Source organism: Ptychodera flava, chromosome 16 (genome assembly GCF_041260155.1).
Source record: "Ptychodera flava strain L36383 chromosome 16, AS_Pfla_20210202, whole genome shotgun sequence".
NCBI classification, from domain to species: Eukaryota; Metazoa; Hemichordata; class Enteropneusta; family Ptychoderidae; genus Ptychodera; species Ptychodera flava.
In genome coordinates, this window is record NC_091943.1 from 32,861,433 (window position 1) to 32,878,747 (window position 17,315).

Here is a 17,315-nt window from a genome sequence, read left to right on the forward strand (position 1 = left end):
GCGATAACGAGGCTTAGGAACATGCGTGGTAGCAGAAGTTCATTTTCTCATGCAATCAATCTGTAAGAAAAAGTAGTCATATGTTGCATGGTATTGCAAGAAATTTGACGAGACATTTAAAGCAGTCGGCTCTTCTCAGTCAACAAATTTGCTCTGAATACCGAGCGATTTCTTCGCACAAGTTTCATTCGGTGGGAAAGCTCGAGAAATCATACAAGGGTATGGAAACCGGCAACAACACACCTTCAGCGGCGTCTGCAGCAGTGGTGGCCGGTGCCGGCGATGCGAATGCCACGACTGGCGATCCGCCCAAAACGGCCGCTCAGTTGAAGAAGGAAGCGAAGAAACAGGCAAAGTTGGATAAGTTTAAGCAAAAACAGGAAAAACAGGCAAAGGAACAGGGAAACCAAAATGAGGTAAGATACTTTAGATACATAGTAGCACACACTTTGTTCTGCTCAGTGCACGGAGCGGAGGTACTGGACGGATTGCCTCCATGCTCTGTCGGCTTGGGCAAGCAATTCTCAAATCTTAAAATAATTAAGTTATTTACTATTTTTTGTAAGATAATGAATTTAGTAAGAAATTTATTTAACTGCTATTGTTAGTTATCTTGCAAACAAAGATCTTCACAAGAACCTTCTGCACCCAAAGAAATTTAATGTAGGTTTTAGACATGCATAGATGAGGAAAAAACAAAGTTGGAACCAAAGCGAAACTGCTTTTACTAAATTTACTTCTAAATAAATGAGCACCAGTATACATACCTAAATACATACATGCACTGACAGAGTTCACTAATGTTGATATGCCTTTCAATAATAGATATTTACTTGGAGAGTCACCTTAGTAAAATAAAATGGTATCACTGTCAAAATCCATGGTAAGATATTGCTGCTGCTGCTTCTGTGCTTGTGTATGCGTTCTTTAACCCTTTCACCACCATGGTTTGGCCCAAACCCATTGTTATCAATGGTGATTGTGGACCTGTTTACAGGAAATGGGGGTGAACAGGTTAACTTGTTAATGTGATGCATAAATTAAAATGTTATCATTTGTGCAAATCTTAATGTAATCATGTGGAAGTCTCAAATTTGAGGTTCTTTCACACATGTGTATCTTCAAGTTTATCAGAAGCCTTGACTTTACATGAAATTATTTCAAAAACGTAGAAAATGAATTCATTTATGAGATGCCAGTGGCATTAGTGGACAGTGTTGTGATCTATTGTGGTATTCCTAGCCGGTTGAAAAAGTGTTTGAAGTAAACACTACCTTTTCATGCTTTTAAAATTGTAGAAAAAGAAAGACAAGAAGAAGAAAGAAGGAAAAGCAGTGATAGTGTATGATATCCAAACTCCTTCAGGAGACAAAAAAGGTGAGAGGAGCTATAGCTCTCGCTTTTCAAATACTTACCAAAATGTGGCAGTAGTGCCAGTGTGTTGAAGAATTCCTTTGAATGTGTTTGTAGGAATATGATGTTCTGAGAATGCTTAATACACCTTCCTGCTGGTTACAGGATTTTGATGTATACTTAGTGAATGTAGTCAGTAGCAATGTTGTAACAGACTGGTTGACAAATCTGATTTGTCCAGTGAGCAGAACAAATGGAAAGCTAAAAGGGAGAACAGCCAGAATACCATGAGATGCAGTATATGGAAATATAGTCAAGAGAAATGGAATTTGAGGATTTGAAGAAACCAATTGCAGTATTTCTGGCAGACCATATTAGCTATGATATTCTCTGTCACTAATTCAGAACATTCATCTGTGTTGTCAGTCTGTATGAGTGACTCAGTGTTCAATGCTTCAACTTTCCTTCTTTGATAAATCAATACCAGTTGTCATGTTCTTTGTTTGAAAATGAAGAGCCGAAAAATTACTATATGCTGGTTTTAATGCTATCAATGATATCGATGGTAAAGGATGGTTTGGATTCTGCTTAACCAATTACCATGTCTCTCTTCCAATTAGTAATTTGAATAATACTAGGCATTACCCGCAGCCTCATGATATGTGTATTTATACTGTCAATAAGTCTGGTACAGTTTTCAGATTAACCCAGTGCCACAGGAAGAAGCACCCAGACTATGACAAAACAACAAAATGCTTTACTTGACAAGAATGAATATGGAAAATATAATTTGTCAGTAAAGTAAACAATGAGTTTCAGCAATGACTGTTAGATTGAGTGATCATGATTTATTTTTATTCATAGATACAAAATGTGCAATGCCTGATTCATACAGTCCTAGGTATGTAGAAGCTGCCTGGTATCCATGGTGGGAAAATATGCAGTTTTTCAAACCAGAATACAATGTAAGTGATCCTTGTGATGTGATGGCAGTAGAGTTTTACTGTTTTGTATCACACGTTGACACCTGAGCAGTGACCCAAAATTTGGCAGAATTCAATATTTGTTTTAGTAAGATAAAAGTATGCTTTGTGTGACTCAATTATAGCTTACCCTAATGAGTGAGATATTGTTTAGAATATTTGTTGATATGTTACTTTGATCTTTGTCAGTAATCCCCAATTGCCATATACTTCCCGGAAAGAATAGTACAACCATCGGATGATGTAATTTCAGTTCATTAAGAGTATAATAAATATCAAGTAATCATTACAATTCCCTGAATTTTGTCCCTGATTGTAAATCTGCTGAAACCTTACAGCTGCTTTCATCTAATTTGGATCTCTGAAATGTTCTAATTAATTATTCTCTGTGTGATTATTGCAGAGAAGTTCATTGAAGGATGACTTAGCCAAAGGAGCCAAGGTGTTCATGATGTGTATACCGCCTCCCAATGTGACTGGATCTTTACATTTAGGACATGCACTGACCAGTTCCGTACAAGATGCACTTGCCAGATGGTGAGTACAGTCAGATATCCTGATATATTGGTAAATATTCACATGCTATCAACCCATTAAGCCCTTCGCAGTACTGAAATTATGCTTGATGTCTTTGAAAGTAAAACTACGACTCCAATAAACCAGCCTTCTCAAGCTTGGATTAAATTCAGGGTGATTTGTAGTACAGTTATGTGAGCCTTCCTTTGTTGTTTACAAAATTTTGATGGAAAGTTAATGACATGATTGGAAACATCTATTGTATGAGTAGTGTGCAAATTGTTGCATGCAAGATTGGAAAATTGGGACTCTGTGCTTCTAATACGTGGTAATTATGAAAGTATTACCATGACAAAAAGTCTGTTTGGTAATGATAGCAGCTAGAAATTTATTTTGCATAAAATTAAGTTAATAGCAGTTCAAATTATGCTGTTTTTTCCTACCTACCACAGACATAAAAGGACCATGTCATCTGACGAACTATTTTTGTACTTTAATTAATAATGTCTCAATTTTGAGTTGAGGTATCACATTAAAGTGATCATGGAATGTTATGAAACCAATCTAAAATCATTAACCCTTTTCCTGCCAAGTCGGTGAAAATCCGCTTGAAATTCGGTGTAGGTAGAATCTGAGCAGCCACGGCCGTTATCCTGCCAAGGCGGTGGAAATCGGGCTACTTTTGGTACCCCCTTTCCTGCCTAGTCGACGGAACTACGTGTAGCAAACCCTTGCTCGCGCTAGGGGTCGTTCGAGGACAGGTTTTGGGCGAGGAACGGCGTTTGCTCTCGAAATGGGTTCACAGAGAGTCCAACGACAGGGAAAGGTGCGGAAGCTACCCAGCCAGTCCCCCACCCCGGTGGGGGACTGGTTTTTTGGGGGGGACGAGTAGCGTACTTGGCAGGTTAGCACGTTGACGTATTCTAGCGGAGTTTGGGTTAACTTGGCTCTGAGGCACTACATAGATTGCGGCCGAAATTGACCGTCTCGGCAACGCTAATCTGTAAGGCAACCGCCTAAGACCGCCTCAGCTGGCGGTGCAATTTTTTGCCAATGGTGCGAGACGAAAATCACGGACTTGGTCCTGATTGACGGGAAGTGCGGACGGATTTGACGGACTCGGCTTTCTGTAAGGCAACCGCCTAAGACCGCCTCAGCTGGCGGTGCAATTTTTTGCCAATGGTGCGAGACGAAAATCACGGACTTGGTCCTGATTGACGGGAAGTGCGGACGGATTTGACGGTCTCGGCTTGATTAGTCCCTGACATGGAACTGATCCGAACGGACTTGAGCAACATTTGTGAAGGGTAACCACCGCTTTTAACCGACTTGTTACCTTCTCGAAAAGACTACCCACTCAGATGTCGGACGTTGTCGGCTGCACTTGGCTCTAGACGTTCAAGCCGTGCAACGAAACACACCGCCTCAGCCTTGCCATTCACGAACATGGCCTCAAAATTTGATACCATTGTTCACCGACTTGGCGGCTGCGGTTAGGTGCGTGAACCGTTGTTCACCGACTTGTTACGCCTATGTTGTCCCTGTGAAGTTCGGCTAACGGCCGAGTCTAACGGGAGTTGGCAGACCTGTGTTTGGTTTATACCGTAGTATGACCGACTCAGGTAGAGGTACCTGTCGGTATATTCCAAGTTTTACGCACTCGGGCGTCAATGACGGGTCGTCATCACCGCTGATGACGTAGACGTGCTGGCCACGTTATTTGAAGGAGCCATGTTTGCCCAACGGACGAGGCCGAGACAGCCGTTGACAATTTTGGCATCCTTCATCTTTGACCGCCTTAGTTGGGTAAGCCGCTCGGCAGGCGACGGTTATGACCTAAACAAGCCGCTGAAGCACTGTTCGTTGCCGTACAAGAACGAGACGGCCAGTCCATTACTGCTTAATGGGCGATCTGTCGGGTTGGCTTGTCACCGACTTGGATGACAATACGCCCTGCGCAGGCGTACTTAGAAGGGACATGAGGTTAAAGATACGGGTTTCCCACCCGTACTAAACATGGGCTTGGGCCAACGTCCTTGGGTGGCAGGTGCGCATGCCACGTACCCAGCTGGACGGAATGTCAAGTTGAGATGCTAATGACATTGACTATGTTATGCTAAGTGCTCGAGGGATTTGCATCGCAAATGAGTATTATTAGCATATCAAATGGTGCGGACAGGCAATTTACATGACGGGTAGGAATGTCAGCGCCGGTTGGTGGACTGATTGCCGTAGGTCCATTATAATAACAGGTGGATGCATATATTAACACCCCTGCGCCAATCATGTCCAGGGCTTTGTTTCCCTGTGGCTTAAAAGGGAGGGACCTGCTAGTCTGTCGACACTGTTCCAGACATGAGCTTGACGGACCGCAAAAGTTTTCTGAAGGCGAGCAGACGACTGAAGCTCAAAGATGCAGAGTCTCCGGGCGTAGTCCCTGTGATGTCCCTAGTAAACGTTCTAAGAAGTCGGGCAAGAAACGCTCCCGTAAGGCGAAGCTATCTCCGGCTGAAAAACCCAGTGGTAAGCGTAAACGTAAGAGCGATCGTTCTGCCGATGAGGATGGATGATGACGGGTCACCGGTCGCCAGTGGTTCTCACCCGGCTGCTCCGGGAGAGACTACTTCACCTGCAGAGACTACATCTGCTCTTGTGGGAGATACTTCACCTGCACAGACTACGTCTGCTGCTGCTAGTGAGACAGTGAGTAACGAGACGGCTGATGCCATTGGTTCTCCCCCGGCTGCTGCTCGGGAGAGACACCACCTGTTGCTACTATGAGCCCTCATCCTGCGTCAGGAGAGGTTCCTGTGCCCAGTGCGAAAGAGCTTGAGTCCTCGTCATCAGCAGAGGCTGCCCAGCCCGCTCCTGCCATAGTTTCGTGTGCTGCGATGTCCCCGCCGAAAAAGATAGTGCGGAGGGTTCGTTATCAGGATAGCCCACCTGATTTTGAGCCAGATATGATCCTTGATGCCGCTACGGGCAAGTTCAGGCCCAGACGCCCAGACGACGGTGATATCACCGCTGAGTCCGACTCGGAGGTTGACGAGGATGCGGCAGAGGACGATGACTTTTATGACAGGCAGTATGTAGGTGAGGCAAGCTCTGACGACGATGATGACGTTGCTGCTGTGTTGGCGGAGGATGACACCCCTCCTGTCTGGCGTATGTCGGAGACTACCGATGCTAATATATTGAGGAGACCGATTTTGACCATGAGAGAGGACCGACTTTCACCTTGCCCAGCCACTCCCGTGAGCTCGATTACTTTTTTAAGTTTATTCCAGCTACACTGATCAGATTGGCCAAGGACGAGACTAATAAATACGCCAAATTCCACCAGCGATATATCGCTAGGAAAATAGATAAATACTGGCGTAACGCTGACTACCGAGAGGTGCAGGCGTTCATTGGCGTCTTAGTCTGTATGGGTGTTGACCGTAAATCATCAGTGGAGGATTATTGGTCTAGCGATCCCTTTCTGAGAAACCAGGGTATTTCTACTGTGATTACCCGCAGTCGCTTTCAGCAGCTTATGCGATACTTTCATCTGGCAGACCCAGAGAACGATCCACGTCGTGATCCTGATGAGGCACGCCGCCGACGTCGGTGTCAGGAGGATCCCCTGTATAAAATCAATCCATGGATGGAGCCCATAGTTGACCGGTGCGTAAATAATTATAAGATGGGTAGAGAGATCTCCATCGACGAGGGCATGGTGCGATTTAAGGGCCGTTCTAAATTTAAGCAGAGATTACCGCATAAGCCTGATCGAGACGGTTTCAAGATATGGCAGCTGTGCGACTCCACCACTGCATACATCGCTAACTTTGCACCGTACCTAGGTGTGAAATTTCGGGATCGGACTGATGGGAGACGGCAGGAGCGAGGTGTGGTGAAAAGAATTACGATGGAGCTGGTCCAGCCATTCTGTGGATATAATCACAGCCTATTCTGTGATAGCCTGTTTAGCACGGTCGTTACTGCTAGAGAGCTGATGGAGACCGGGATCTACATGGTCGGGATTTTTAAACCGCCGTAATCGTCGCACCATGCCCCCTCAATTAATTCCGCCGGGTAAGAGGAAGCGCCTTCCTCTGTCTGTTGGGGATATGAAAGCCACGACCAGAACGGACTCTCGTCTTAACATCACTGCTTATCAGGATAGTAACGCTCAGGTGCTGATCTTGAATACGGTCTATCCACCCTTGGAGTGCGTGCCAGTGGGGGAGGGAGACGAGCGGCGACAAGTGCCTCTGTCGCTGTATAATTATCGCCGGTACATGGGAGGCGTCGACCGAGCCAACCAGAAGCGCAAGTACTTTCACACTGGGCGCAAGAACCACAGATGGTGGACATATCTGGCATGTTACCTGATTGATGTTGCCCTGGTAAATGCATATATATGCTTCAAGCATGTACACCCTGATAGTAAGCTGACCCATAAGATGTTTCATCTGCGTGTCGGGAAACAACTCATTGGCGGTTATTGTGGGCGATCGCAGCCCAGTGTGAGAGAGGTCGAGGCCACCGTTTCTCTTGCCTCGTACATCAATCCACAAAATCAGCCGATGCACGTTGTCAGCCGTTTGGAGGGGCGGCAGAAATGCTGTAAAGTATGCAGCAGAGAGGGTAAGACCACTGCGAGCGGACGACTGTCTGAGACGTCCAAAGGATGTAGTCTGTGCGGGTTCATCTTCACGAGGGCGAGTGTTTTGCGGCTTTTCATCATCGCATGATGCTACGAGGTAAGAGGAGCATTGGCGTGCAGACCTCTACTCACACAGCCCCGACGACACCCATCAGCAAGAGAACCCGACGTAAATAACGGACAGGGGACAGCTTCGCCTAACAGTGGCTTGACTGTATTCTTAACACGGACCATGATCACATTTTGAGCACGGTTGTGCCGTTTGTTTGTGCTTTACGATCCCGCTGATTGTAAATTGAAACACGGATTATTTTGTACAATCCCCCGATTGTAATCTTTGTAACACGGACCATGCACTCGGACGTCGAGACTGACTCTGAGATTTATTATTCGGCATAATGTAAATTATTCCCGAATAAAATACTATCTATGGATCGCATATTTTCGTTTGTTTTGTTTAGACGGATTATTTTGTACAATTCCCCCTATTATAATTTTTGAAACACGGATCTGCCACCCCGATTGTAATTTTTGAAACACGGACCATGCACTCGGACGTCGAGACAGACTCCGAGATTTATTGTTCGGCATAATGTAAATTATTCCCGAATAAAATACTATCTATGATCGCATATTTTCGTTTGTTTTGTTTTTACCCCCACTTTCGTTTTTGGCAGATCCGTAAGGACGCTATAGTAATGGATGAACGTGCGTTGTATCACGTGGGAGGGGCACAGCCCAATGGAGGCTGTGCTCGTGCGACGTAGACGTTGTACCAACCATCTGTCGTTGGGGTTAGTGCATAGAGCAGTTGCACTGTCCAGAGCTAAGGTGGTACAAAACTGCACCTTAGTAACAACTGCACAACTAACCTGTTAGGAAACGGTAACACTAACGAGCTAAGTGTTCACTGAACTGGCCAAACTACGTACACGCCTTCCTTCAATGGCGGAACTATGTCGTTGACACTACGTCAAAGCAGACTGCACTGTGCGACTCTTCCAAGTCGTTCAAAGTACGTGGCCAAGTGACACAACCCAGGGGAAACAGGACAGGTTTGAGGGTGCTCCCGCACCCATAGCACTAACCCCTGGGTCTTCTACTAACCCACGAGAGAGGTGACGTTTCCCCGGTGTGGCCGTGCGTGCCGGCGAACGAGCTTTACTTCCGCGAAAGTAAGCTAGAAAAGGGCATAAAAGTGCACGTCCCCGGGGCAAACAACGCCCGTGACCTCGTCATTTTCTGGACACAACCTCATCAGCGGTTGCCCCTCTATACGGGCATGCAAAAATTTTTGAAGTCTAACACGTATATGGTCGGTAATCGTACCCCGAAAATGCGGTATTTTCCCGCCAAATGCCTGGCAGGAAAGCGTGCAGGAGAGCCTATCTTCTGTAGACACGGAAAAGGGGGCCGGTTTTGACCGACTTGGCAGGATAACGGACAGGGGCGCTCGGCAGGAAAATAATTAACTTTTGTCTTCAAAATAAGTATACATTCAATAATGTTTAAGTTATGAATAAACTGAAATTTATGTGTTCTCTTATTGTGTACATTTTCCTGCAGGCACAGAATGAAAGGGAAAATTACGCTGTGGAATCCAGGCTGTGACCATGCCGGCATTGCCACTCAGGTTGTTGTGGAAAAGAAGTTAATGAGGGAAAGACAGCTTACCCGGCATGACTTAGGAAGAGAGAAGTTTGTGGAAGAAGTGTGGAAATGGAAAAATGAGTATGTTGAATTCTTTTATATTTGGGTGCAGAGGAATAAGCAGCAGATACACAGTGTATTGAGTGTACATACTGTAGTGCTAAATAAGCTTGTTCATAGAGTTCAGTAATTTTCTTTGATGTTAGGTTTGTTAGAGTAGTACTGTACTTTATAGCTTTGTATAGGAAGTCACCATAGTGTACATCAATCTAGTCAAACGCCAGTGCAGCCTACCTCTTTACAGTAATAAGTTTGTAGTCATTATATTGCACTACTTGTATTACATTTTAAAACCCATGAAATTTTTTATCTCCAATGAGCATAGACCTCATTAAAAGAATACAAACGACAACGGTAACATCCTCCATGCATTGTCATATAATAATGAAGTACACTTGTAATGCGCCTAATCTCTGAGAACAGAGCTCGTTGCACAAAGCGACATAGCTCACTGTGTAAGAAGAAGTGTTGAAACACTGGCACTGGAGACTAGGCAAATGTAAAAGGCATATATATAAAGCACTGCAGCGACGATTTTGACTAGTTTGCAACATATATGCACTCAGTATTGCTCATGCATACATGTATATGCAGTAAAGTGGTCAAAATCTCATGGTATACCATTGCCGGGTATGATTTCTTGCTATTATGTCATAGCAGTATATTGAAATTCTGTAAATGGAACGTCAAAAAAGGACTTTTGCACTTGCTGAGACTTTGCCCGTGTGCCAACCATGGTTCATCGCGAATATACCATGGTTCTTTTCACGGCTCGACCAATCAAATCGCTGCATTGGCACCATCAATATACTGGTATGATGTAATTATATTTATACCATATACTCATTGGCTTGCATAAGAACAGTTTGGATCAGACACATACATAATGACTTTGTCACCATCTTTCAGAAAGGGAGATCGTATTTATGAGCAGTTGAAGGCAATGGGTTCATCTTATGACTGGGACCGTGCATGTTTCACCATGGATGACAAATTATCCAGAGCCGTCAAGGAATCATTTGTCCGTCTTCATGATGAAGGCGTTATATATCGCAGTAACCGACTGGTCAACTGGTCATGTCGGTTAAACTCTGCCATATCCGATATTGAGGTCAGTTACTTTGATGTAGTTCCGTACTAAATTTTACCCATAGTGACAATGCATATACTTGAAACTTCAACTTTGTGTACAAATTATTTTGTAAAAACTAATGTTGAATGGTTTTCTTCAGTCTTTGCAAGTGAATATATTTTTGCTGATATTATTTAACTGATATGAAATTATTAGGTTGACAAGCGGGAGTTGCCCGGTCGCACGTTTCTACCAGTGCCTGGTTATGACAAGAAGGTGGAGTTTGGAGTGCTTGTCTCATTTGCATATCCTGTTGAAGATTCAGGTAAGATGATTTTATCATGTGTGCATTTGCTACAACATCTGTCAAATTAAATTTGAATAACTAATTTCACAGTCCAAAATTTCATAAAGTTACTGTGCAGTAAATTATATATGTATTTAATCGTCTAATTCTTTTGGAAGAGAGGTTATCATCTAGTGGGACTTTCATTGCTGAATATTGTATTGAGAAGAATTTGAATGTTTTTATTGTTTTCACGTAACAGATGAAGAAATTGTGGTTGCAACAACCCGTGTGGAGACTATGCTAGGAGATACAGCTGTAGCTGTCCATCCCAAGGATGATAGGTACAAACATCTCCATGGAAAAAATGTTATCCATCCTTTCCGTAATGAACCCATACCAATTGTCTGTGATGAATTTGTTGACATGGAATTTGGTACTGGTAAGTAAAAAGCGTTGAGTTCTTGAAATTCTTGAACTTGAAACTTTGTGATGACAGTATACCCATGTAACAGAGTGCACTGCACAAATTTCGTACTTACTGAGTGATTTTGAAATCGATATGAATGGAGAGGTACAATGGCAAAAAAGTTCTATATGTAGAATAAGTTTGATTCCAGATGAATGGAGACTACACTGTATTTCAAAGGGACTTAGTTGGCAGTTTCTGCACATTTTTATTTTAGTCAATAACCAGACTGCAACATTGAACAGTCAGTCATGTTGTTCAGTATCTGGTAACATTCTGACAGGATCATTGACAAAACATACCTTCCACACTGCATGAAGCGTAGAAAGGTTCAGTGATGCACTTTATGTGTATTATCCAACAACATGGTTGATTTCAACAAGGTATATCACTTTCCCTTAACATAAAAAAAATGAAAAAAGCAACTGTAAATTTAACAAACTACAAAATTTAGATCACACATAGGATAACTGCTTATGCTGTCTTGTACCTAGGTGCTGTGAAGATCACTCCGGCCCATGATCACAATGATTATGATGTCGGCAAAAGACATAATCTGCCTTTCCTCACAATGATAGATGACAACGGAAACATTACCGATGTTGCACCACAATTTGCAGTAAGTAGTCTTCTCATGTTTATTGCTGGCGCAAATAAACTTGGAACACCGAAGTCCCTATATACATAGGAAAACCGCTGGCGATATCCCTATATCGCCAAGTGATTAGCCAAAGCGGTATCGCTAGTGAGTGAGATCATCTTACAGTTTGTTTATCGAAAACACTGCGGGGTGCCCATACTGCATGTGTTTCATAGACAAAAAGCCATAGCAGAGGCCGTTCAATTTGCGTGAATGATGGTACAAGAAAGGATTGACGTTTTGAGTAAAGTTATTTGGGTAAATTTCGATGAGCGGGGAACCTGTTGAAGCAACCGTTTTGACAGACTTTCCCTCAAAATGAAGAAAGAGTGTAGGTGAGAAAACGGTAGGTGTTGTCATTGAGCTCGCTATCGTTTGGCTTCGTTTCGTTGTGCCGTCATTTCCACTATCTCACAAAAATTGTAAATTACGCCCGGTATTGTGGTTAAATCTGTATTTTTAACTTTCATTTTTATAAAGTGATCAGCTTACGTTGAGGTTTAAAATGTGCGTCTCTTTCTTATATGTTGTACATGGACCTTTATTCACGTTTTACACCCATCGAGCGATGTAATATCTCGAGCATGTACTTCGACAATTTCCATTCAAAGCGACAGTGTTTCCTTGAGTGAAATTCAAAGTCGCTAAATTTCTAATTTCGTTTCGAAGAAACCGGTTTTGTCCATAGACCCTCGTTTCTCGAGGTTCTTTGGTTTGTCGACCGGTGTAAAGTAGATGCGTATTCTAAGTGAGGAATAGACGGTTGTGAACATAACCAATGGTACCGCTACGTTACCGGTACGTTATCGGCCGTGCGAGTTGCTGGGTAAAACTTCCTGGCTTTGACGTTTTTTTATCCGACATGTCGTAGCGAAATTCTGTGAGAACTAATACTGGCAAGGTTTCGGTTTTCGGAGAATTTCAGTGTATCAGCTGATTATCAAGTTGAAATAAAGCGCGAGCGTGGATGGTCCGACTTGTTGCTGCTGGCGCACGGCGTGGTGTGGCGGGGAATCTCTGTTACAAGCATCCAACTGTCGGCCATAACCTCTACGGTCGCCATCGACGGCTTTCTTGATTTTGAAGAATAAAATAAACCGTAGATAAAGCTAGACCTTTTCTCGGCTTTGTTTCTGGAAACCTCTCCTCAGAGGCAAAGGCGACGTAAACCGTGTCCGAGTCTCGGCCTTGACATGACACAAGAAAGTCATAGTTCAATCACATTTATTGCGTGCGTCATACAGATGATATCATTATTCATAGGGTATCCGATTGAAGTGGGTACATACTATTCTCAAGAAACGTACGATGAAAAAGGACAGGCTAAATAAAAATGTTTCAATCATATCATCAATTGAAAAGAACGCTGAAATGCTGCAGATTTTAATCGCTATGGCAAAGTTTGTTTTTTGACCTCAACGTTATCCGATCGAGAACGTAAACTTAGTTTGACCCAAAGTTTGAAAATGTATTTTCTGATCTCCCGCGGCATGGCCCGCAGCCCAGCCAGTGACGTCGACGTTTCGTACTTCGAATTCTGAAAGCTACATCAAATCGCCACGGTCAGCGGACAAGAAATTACTATTTTCAAATCGCTATCACCAAAAAATTACAGAGAAATGAGACAACACGGTGAGAAAAAAGGCATATCATCAATGATGTTGATAACCTACATTTTGCTTCAAAACGGGTACCTTTCAAACCACCCAGATTCCCGATACCAACTCGCCCGAATTCATTGACAATTTGTTGGGCGAGCCAACGATATATTTTTCCTGCAAACGTAAACAGACTTGCACTGAGCACTGAAAGGAATAGTTGGCGATATCTTTACCGAAACTGAAAAAAATAGCTGAAGAAGTAGCCACCTCTCAGGCAGTACACGGCCAAGGTAAACCTGAGCGTTCATATTCGACTAATGCCAAATGGAGCATTTTCAACGAAAACGGCGATGTCTAGGCGATGACTTATTTTTAAAGTTGAAGAAAAATGCTTAAAATTTTGGTTGTGTTAGTCAATCTATCGAAATATTTTTGTTCCAACTGATAAAATCATAGACAGTCTCGATTATACCATCCATAATTAATATTTACAGACTATATCGGCAGGGGGGATGTGAATTTTAACACAAGGAACGCGGTACGAACGAACGTGTAATCTCAAACAACGGGCGAGTTGGTTTCGGGCCAATATGACTAAAATCAGATGTAGGTTCCCTGGTCATTGAAATTTACCAACGTAACTTTACTCAAAACGTCAATTCTTTATTGTACCATCGTTCACGCAAAATGAACGGCCTCTGCTAAGGCGTTTTGTCTATGAGACACAGCATGGGCACCCCGCAGTGTTTTCGATAAACAAAGTGTAAGATGACCCAATGCACTAGCGATACCGCTGTTGGCTGATTACTTGGCGATATAGGGATATCGCCAGCGGTTTTCCTATGTATATAGGGACTTCGGTGTTCCAAGTTTATTTGCGCCAGTAATAAGTCTAAGAATTGTCTGTCTGACATTATTAAATGTCGTAAATGAAGGTTCAGCTGCTGAATTTTTGAACACAGGGAAAGATACAATTTTGTAATTTTGTTTAAACAATGTGTATCTTCAGGATAAAGAGATGCCATCCTTATTAAAAAGGCTTCCTTTCTATGTTACAGAAAATGAAGCGTTTCGATGCCCGTGTTGCTGTGTTAAATGCATTGAAAGAGAAAGGCTTGTACAGGGAAACCAAGGACAACCCTATGGTTGTACCGATATGCAGGTAGGGCAATTAATTATTAGTCATATTTACAATGGCAAAAGTGTGGATTTTGTGTGACTGTACGAAAGTCTTTAATTGGAGTCATGCTTATGCAAAAAGAATGTGTATATTAAGCTTTGGATTGATGTTTAATATACAATTTTTAGCTCATATTTGGTTTTATATAAAAATATCAAAAAGAGCTTATATGATGAGTTGGTGGCGTCTGTATGTCTGTATATTTCTGGGTATGTATGTGCGGATGTATGTCCGTCACACACAAAGGCTCCCATACTGCCAAAGCTACCGTCTCAGTATTTGGTGTACAGGTAGATGTAGGGGTTGAGATGTGAATTTGTTCAAATGAACACGCCAGTGTCAAAAATGTGCAAATGAGGTAAGAAAAAGGGAAATCCTGCAAATGTGCAGGAGTGGTGGCAGTGAACTGAATCAGCCCACACATCTGAATAAGAGGATTTTGATCTTTAACCTATTTGTATGCAGGGTACCTATTATGTTTGGGAGTGGTAGCAGTAACTGAAACAGCTAATTGTTCATTTCCTGTCATTGTTTATGAACTGTGACATATTAACAGATCTGCTGAAACCATGGAAGTCTATTTTTGTACATCCATGGTTGAAAGATTCTCTGCTGTGCATGTTGCTAAAGTTGACCTTCAGTACCTATTAAAGTTTCAGACCTTATTTACTTTTGTCATTCTTAATTTTCTGGTTTAAATATTTCTTGTTGTTTTTCTGGTTGTACTGTGCAGAAATTGTCATAACATCAACATATAAGAATCCTGCACTGAACAGATAGAAATAACACTTATTGTTGATCTTTGGTATGTACCAATTTTGATCAAATTTGAGCGACACCGTATAATTGCGGTATTTTTTTTTATTTCTGTGTGTTTTCCATACAACAGGCTAATATGTATGTAATGTGTAAGGAGAAAATAGTCATTGTGAGAACAATGTTTGATCTTGGTATCATGATTCTTACAAGTACCAATATTTTGCCTCATGAAGAAAACTGCAGTGTATAGGTGGGAGAAATGTAAAACAAAAGGGAATTTGCCTTGACATTAATTCCAGACCGAAAACTGTACAATTCATTCGCTGACCTACAACATGTGTGAACTCATTTTGACACCTGTTGAGAAAATTAAATTGCCACAATCTTGTTCCTGTTGAAAGACAAACATACAATTCTCCTGAAGAGTTACAATGTGAAGGCATTCTGCTTTCAAATATTTCCAAAGTTGAGGCTGCTTGCTTTTAACTCAACAAGTTGCAGGTTGATCCTAGATTTTATTCTTGTTTATGAAAGAGCACAGTTGTCATTGACACGTTAGAACTGTCATTTTTGAAGTGTGTATTGCTGTAAGGAAATATTGACGTCAATCCAAACACTCTTCAGGAAGCTTTGGACAATCATTTAATTCTGATAATATTGTTGTGTTGTAGCCGTTCAAAGGATATTGTTGAACCTTTGATCAAACCACAGTGGTATGTTGACTGTACAGACATGGCTAGGAAAGCTGTGGAGGCTGTTGAAAAGGGAGATTTAAAAATCATTCCAGACATGCACATCAAGACTTGGAATGCCTGGCTGAACAATATTAGGTAAGAAATCAGTTTATAAATATTCAGTTAAATTTATAAACTGTGGCTACAATTTCATTAATTGTACAAGTATTGGCGACCATCATCGTGAGACTGTTTTAATTACCATAGGCTTGTGAAACTCAAAATGTTTTATGTTCTTTTACCCCTTGGAATGCTAGTGTACATGCTAATTCACCACTCCTGTTGCTCAGAGCCTGTCTTTTTATCAAACTGACTGGAATACTGATGAATAAAATGAAGAATTTAGGACTTGTGTCAGATTGCAACAAGGAAGGGCAAGAACACAACATTGAAGACATAATGACTATACATATTAATTTCATATAGTGAAATCAACATTTTTTAGCAATACATAAAAAAATATATACAACTTACTGATTAGAACAATTTCCTTCATTTATTTGCTATTCCTTGATATTTTCAGAGAGTGATCCTACATGTTTGTTGTGTATTGTTATATCGTTTTGTAAGCCCACATAAACCCAGTATGTTGAAATTTTGATTTTTTGCTCTGTATTAAAGGAACACATTGGAAAAATTTGTATTGTGGTAAATTCTGTAGAAATTTACCTGACTATTTGATAGAAATATGGGCAACACAATACCAGTATTGATGTTGTCAGATTTTTATGTCTGTTTATTTCAGAGACTGGTGTATATCTCGTCAACTGTGGTGGGGACATCGTATTCCAGCATACTTTGTCACCATTGATGATCCAAGCATACCAGCTGGAGAGGTAAGACAAACCCATGTGAATATGGAATTCATTAAATGATGCCTATACTGACAACATACAGACAGACACAAGTGTTGGGGGTCAAGGTCAACAACTTTATTCCGATGTTGACAGGCTATGAGCCGATTTCCGCCACTCTAGGCGTAATAAGATACATATTCAAAGATGAAAAGCAGAAGAAGGAGTAAAAAAAAAAAAAAATTCATTGCAAGCTAGAAGGATAGGGAGGGAGGGTGGGGGAACGCTCTGAGGGCGAAGCCAATACTGATTAACTATTAAGTTGCCTCGTCCGGAGACCGTCCCACTCACAGCCTCGAACCCGGCCCATTTAAACTACAATGAAACAAGTATAATTGTTCACTTAAATGATGCCTATCTTCACGACATACAGAAAGACACAAGTGTTTTGGGTCAAGGTCAACATCTTTATTATAATGTTGACTTGCTATGAGCCGATTTCTGCCAAAAGCCCCAAACACTAGTGGTAGGTGCTAGCTCCCTCCGGCGCCCTGGAAGTAGCGTCAT

The 17,315-nt window shown here is 42.0% G+C and overlaps 1 protein-coding gene across 1 annotated transcript in view; it reads left to right on the top strand.

Moving 5' to 3' along the window:
• Positions 1 to 16: 16 nt before the first annotated feature.
• LOC139114639 (valine--tRNA ligase-like) overlaps positions 17 to 17,315 on the top strand; it is a 30,075-nt gene continuing 12,776 nt past the window's right edge. The window contains exons 1-12 of the mRNA XM_070676476.1: positions 17 to 416; positions 1,299 to 1,377; positions 2,218 to 2,318; positions 2,740 to 2,873; positions 9,070 to 9,234; positions 10,123 to 10,324; positions 10,502 to 10,610; positions 10,834 to 11,013; positions 11,535 to 11,659; positions 14,340 to 14,443; positions 15,892 to 16,050; positions 16,700 to 16,790. Coding sequence (XP_070532577.1) covers positions 81 to 416; positions 1,299 to 1,377; positions 2,218 to 2,318; positions 2,740 to 2,873; positions 9,070 to 9,234; positions 10,123 to 10,324; positions 10,502 to 10,610; positions 10,834 to 11,013; positions 11,535 to 11,659; positions 14,340 to 14,443; positions 15,892 to 16,050; positions 16,700 to 16,790 — 1,785 coding nt within the window. The 5' untranslated portion in view covers positions 17 to 80. The remainder of the gene's footprint in view (positions 417 to 1,298; positions 1,378 to 2,217; positions 2,319 to 2,739; positions 2,874 to 9,069; positions 9,235 to 10,122; positions 10,325 to 10,501; positions 10,611 to 10,833; positions 11,014 to 11,534; positions 11,660 to 14,339; positions 14,444 to 15,891; positions 16,051 to 16,699; positions 16,791 to 17,315) is intronic.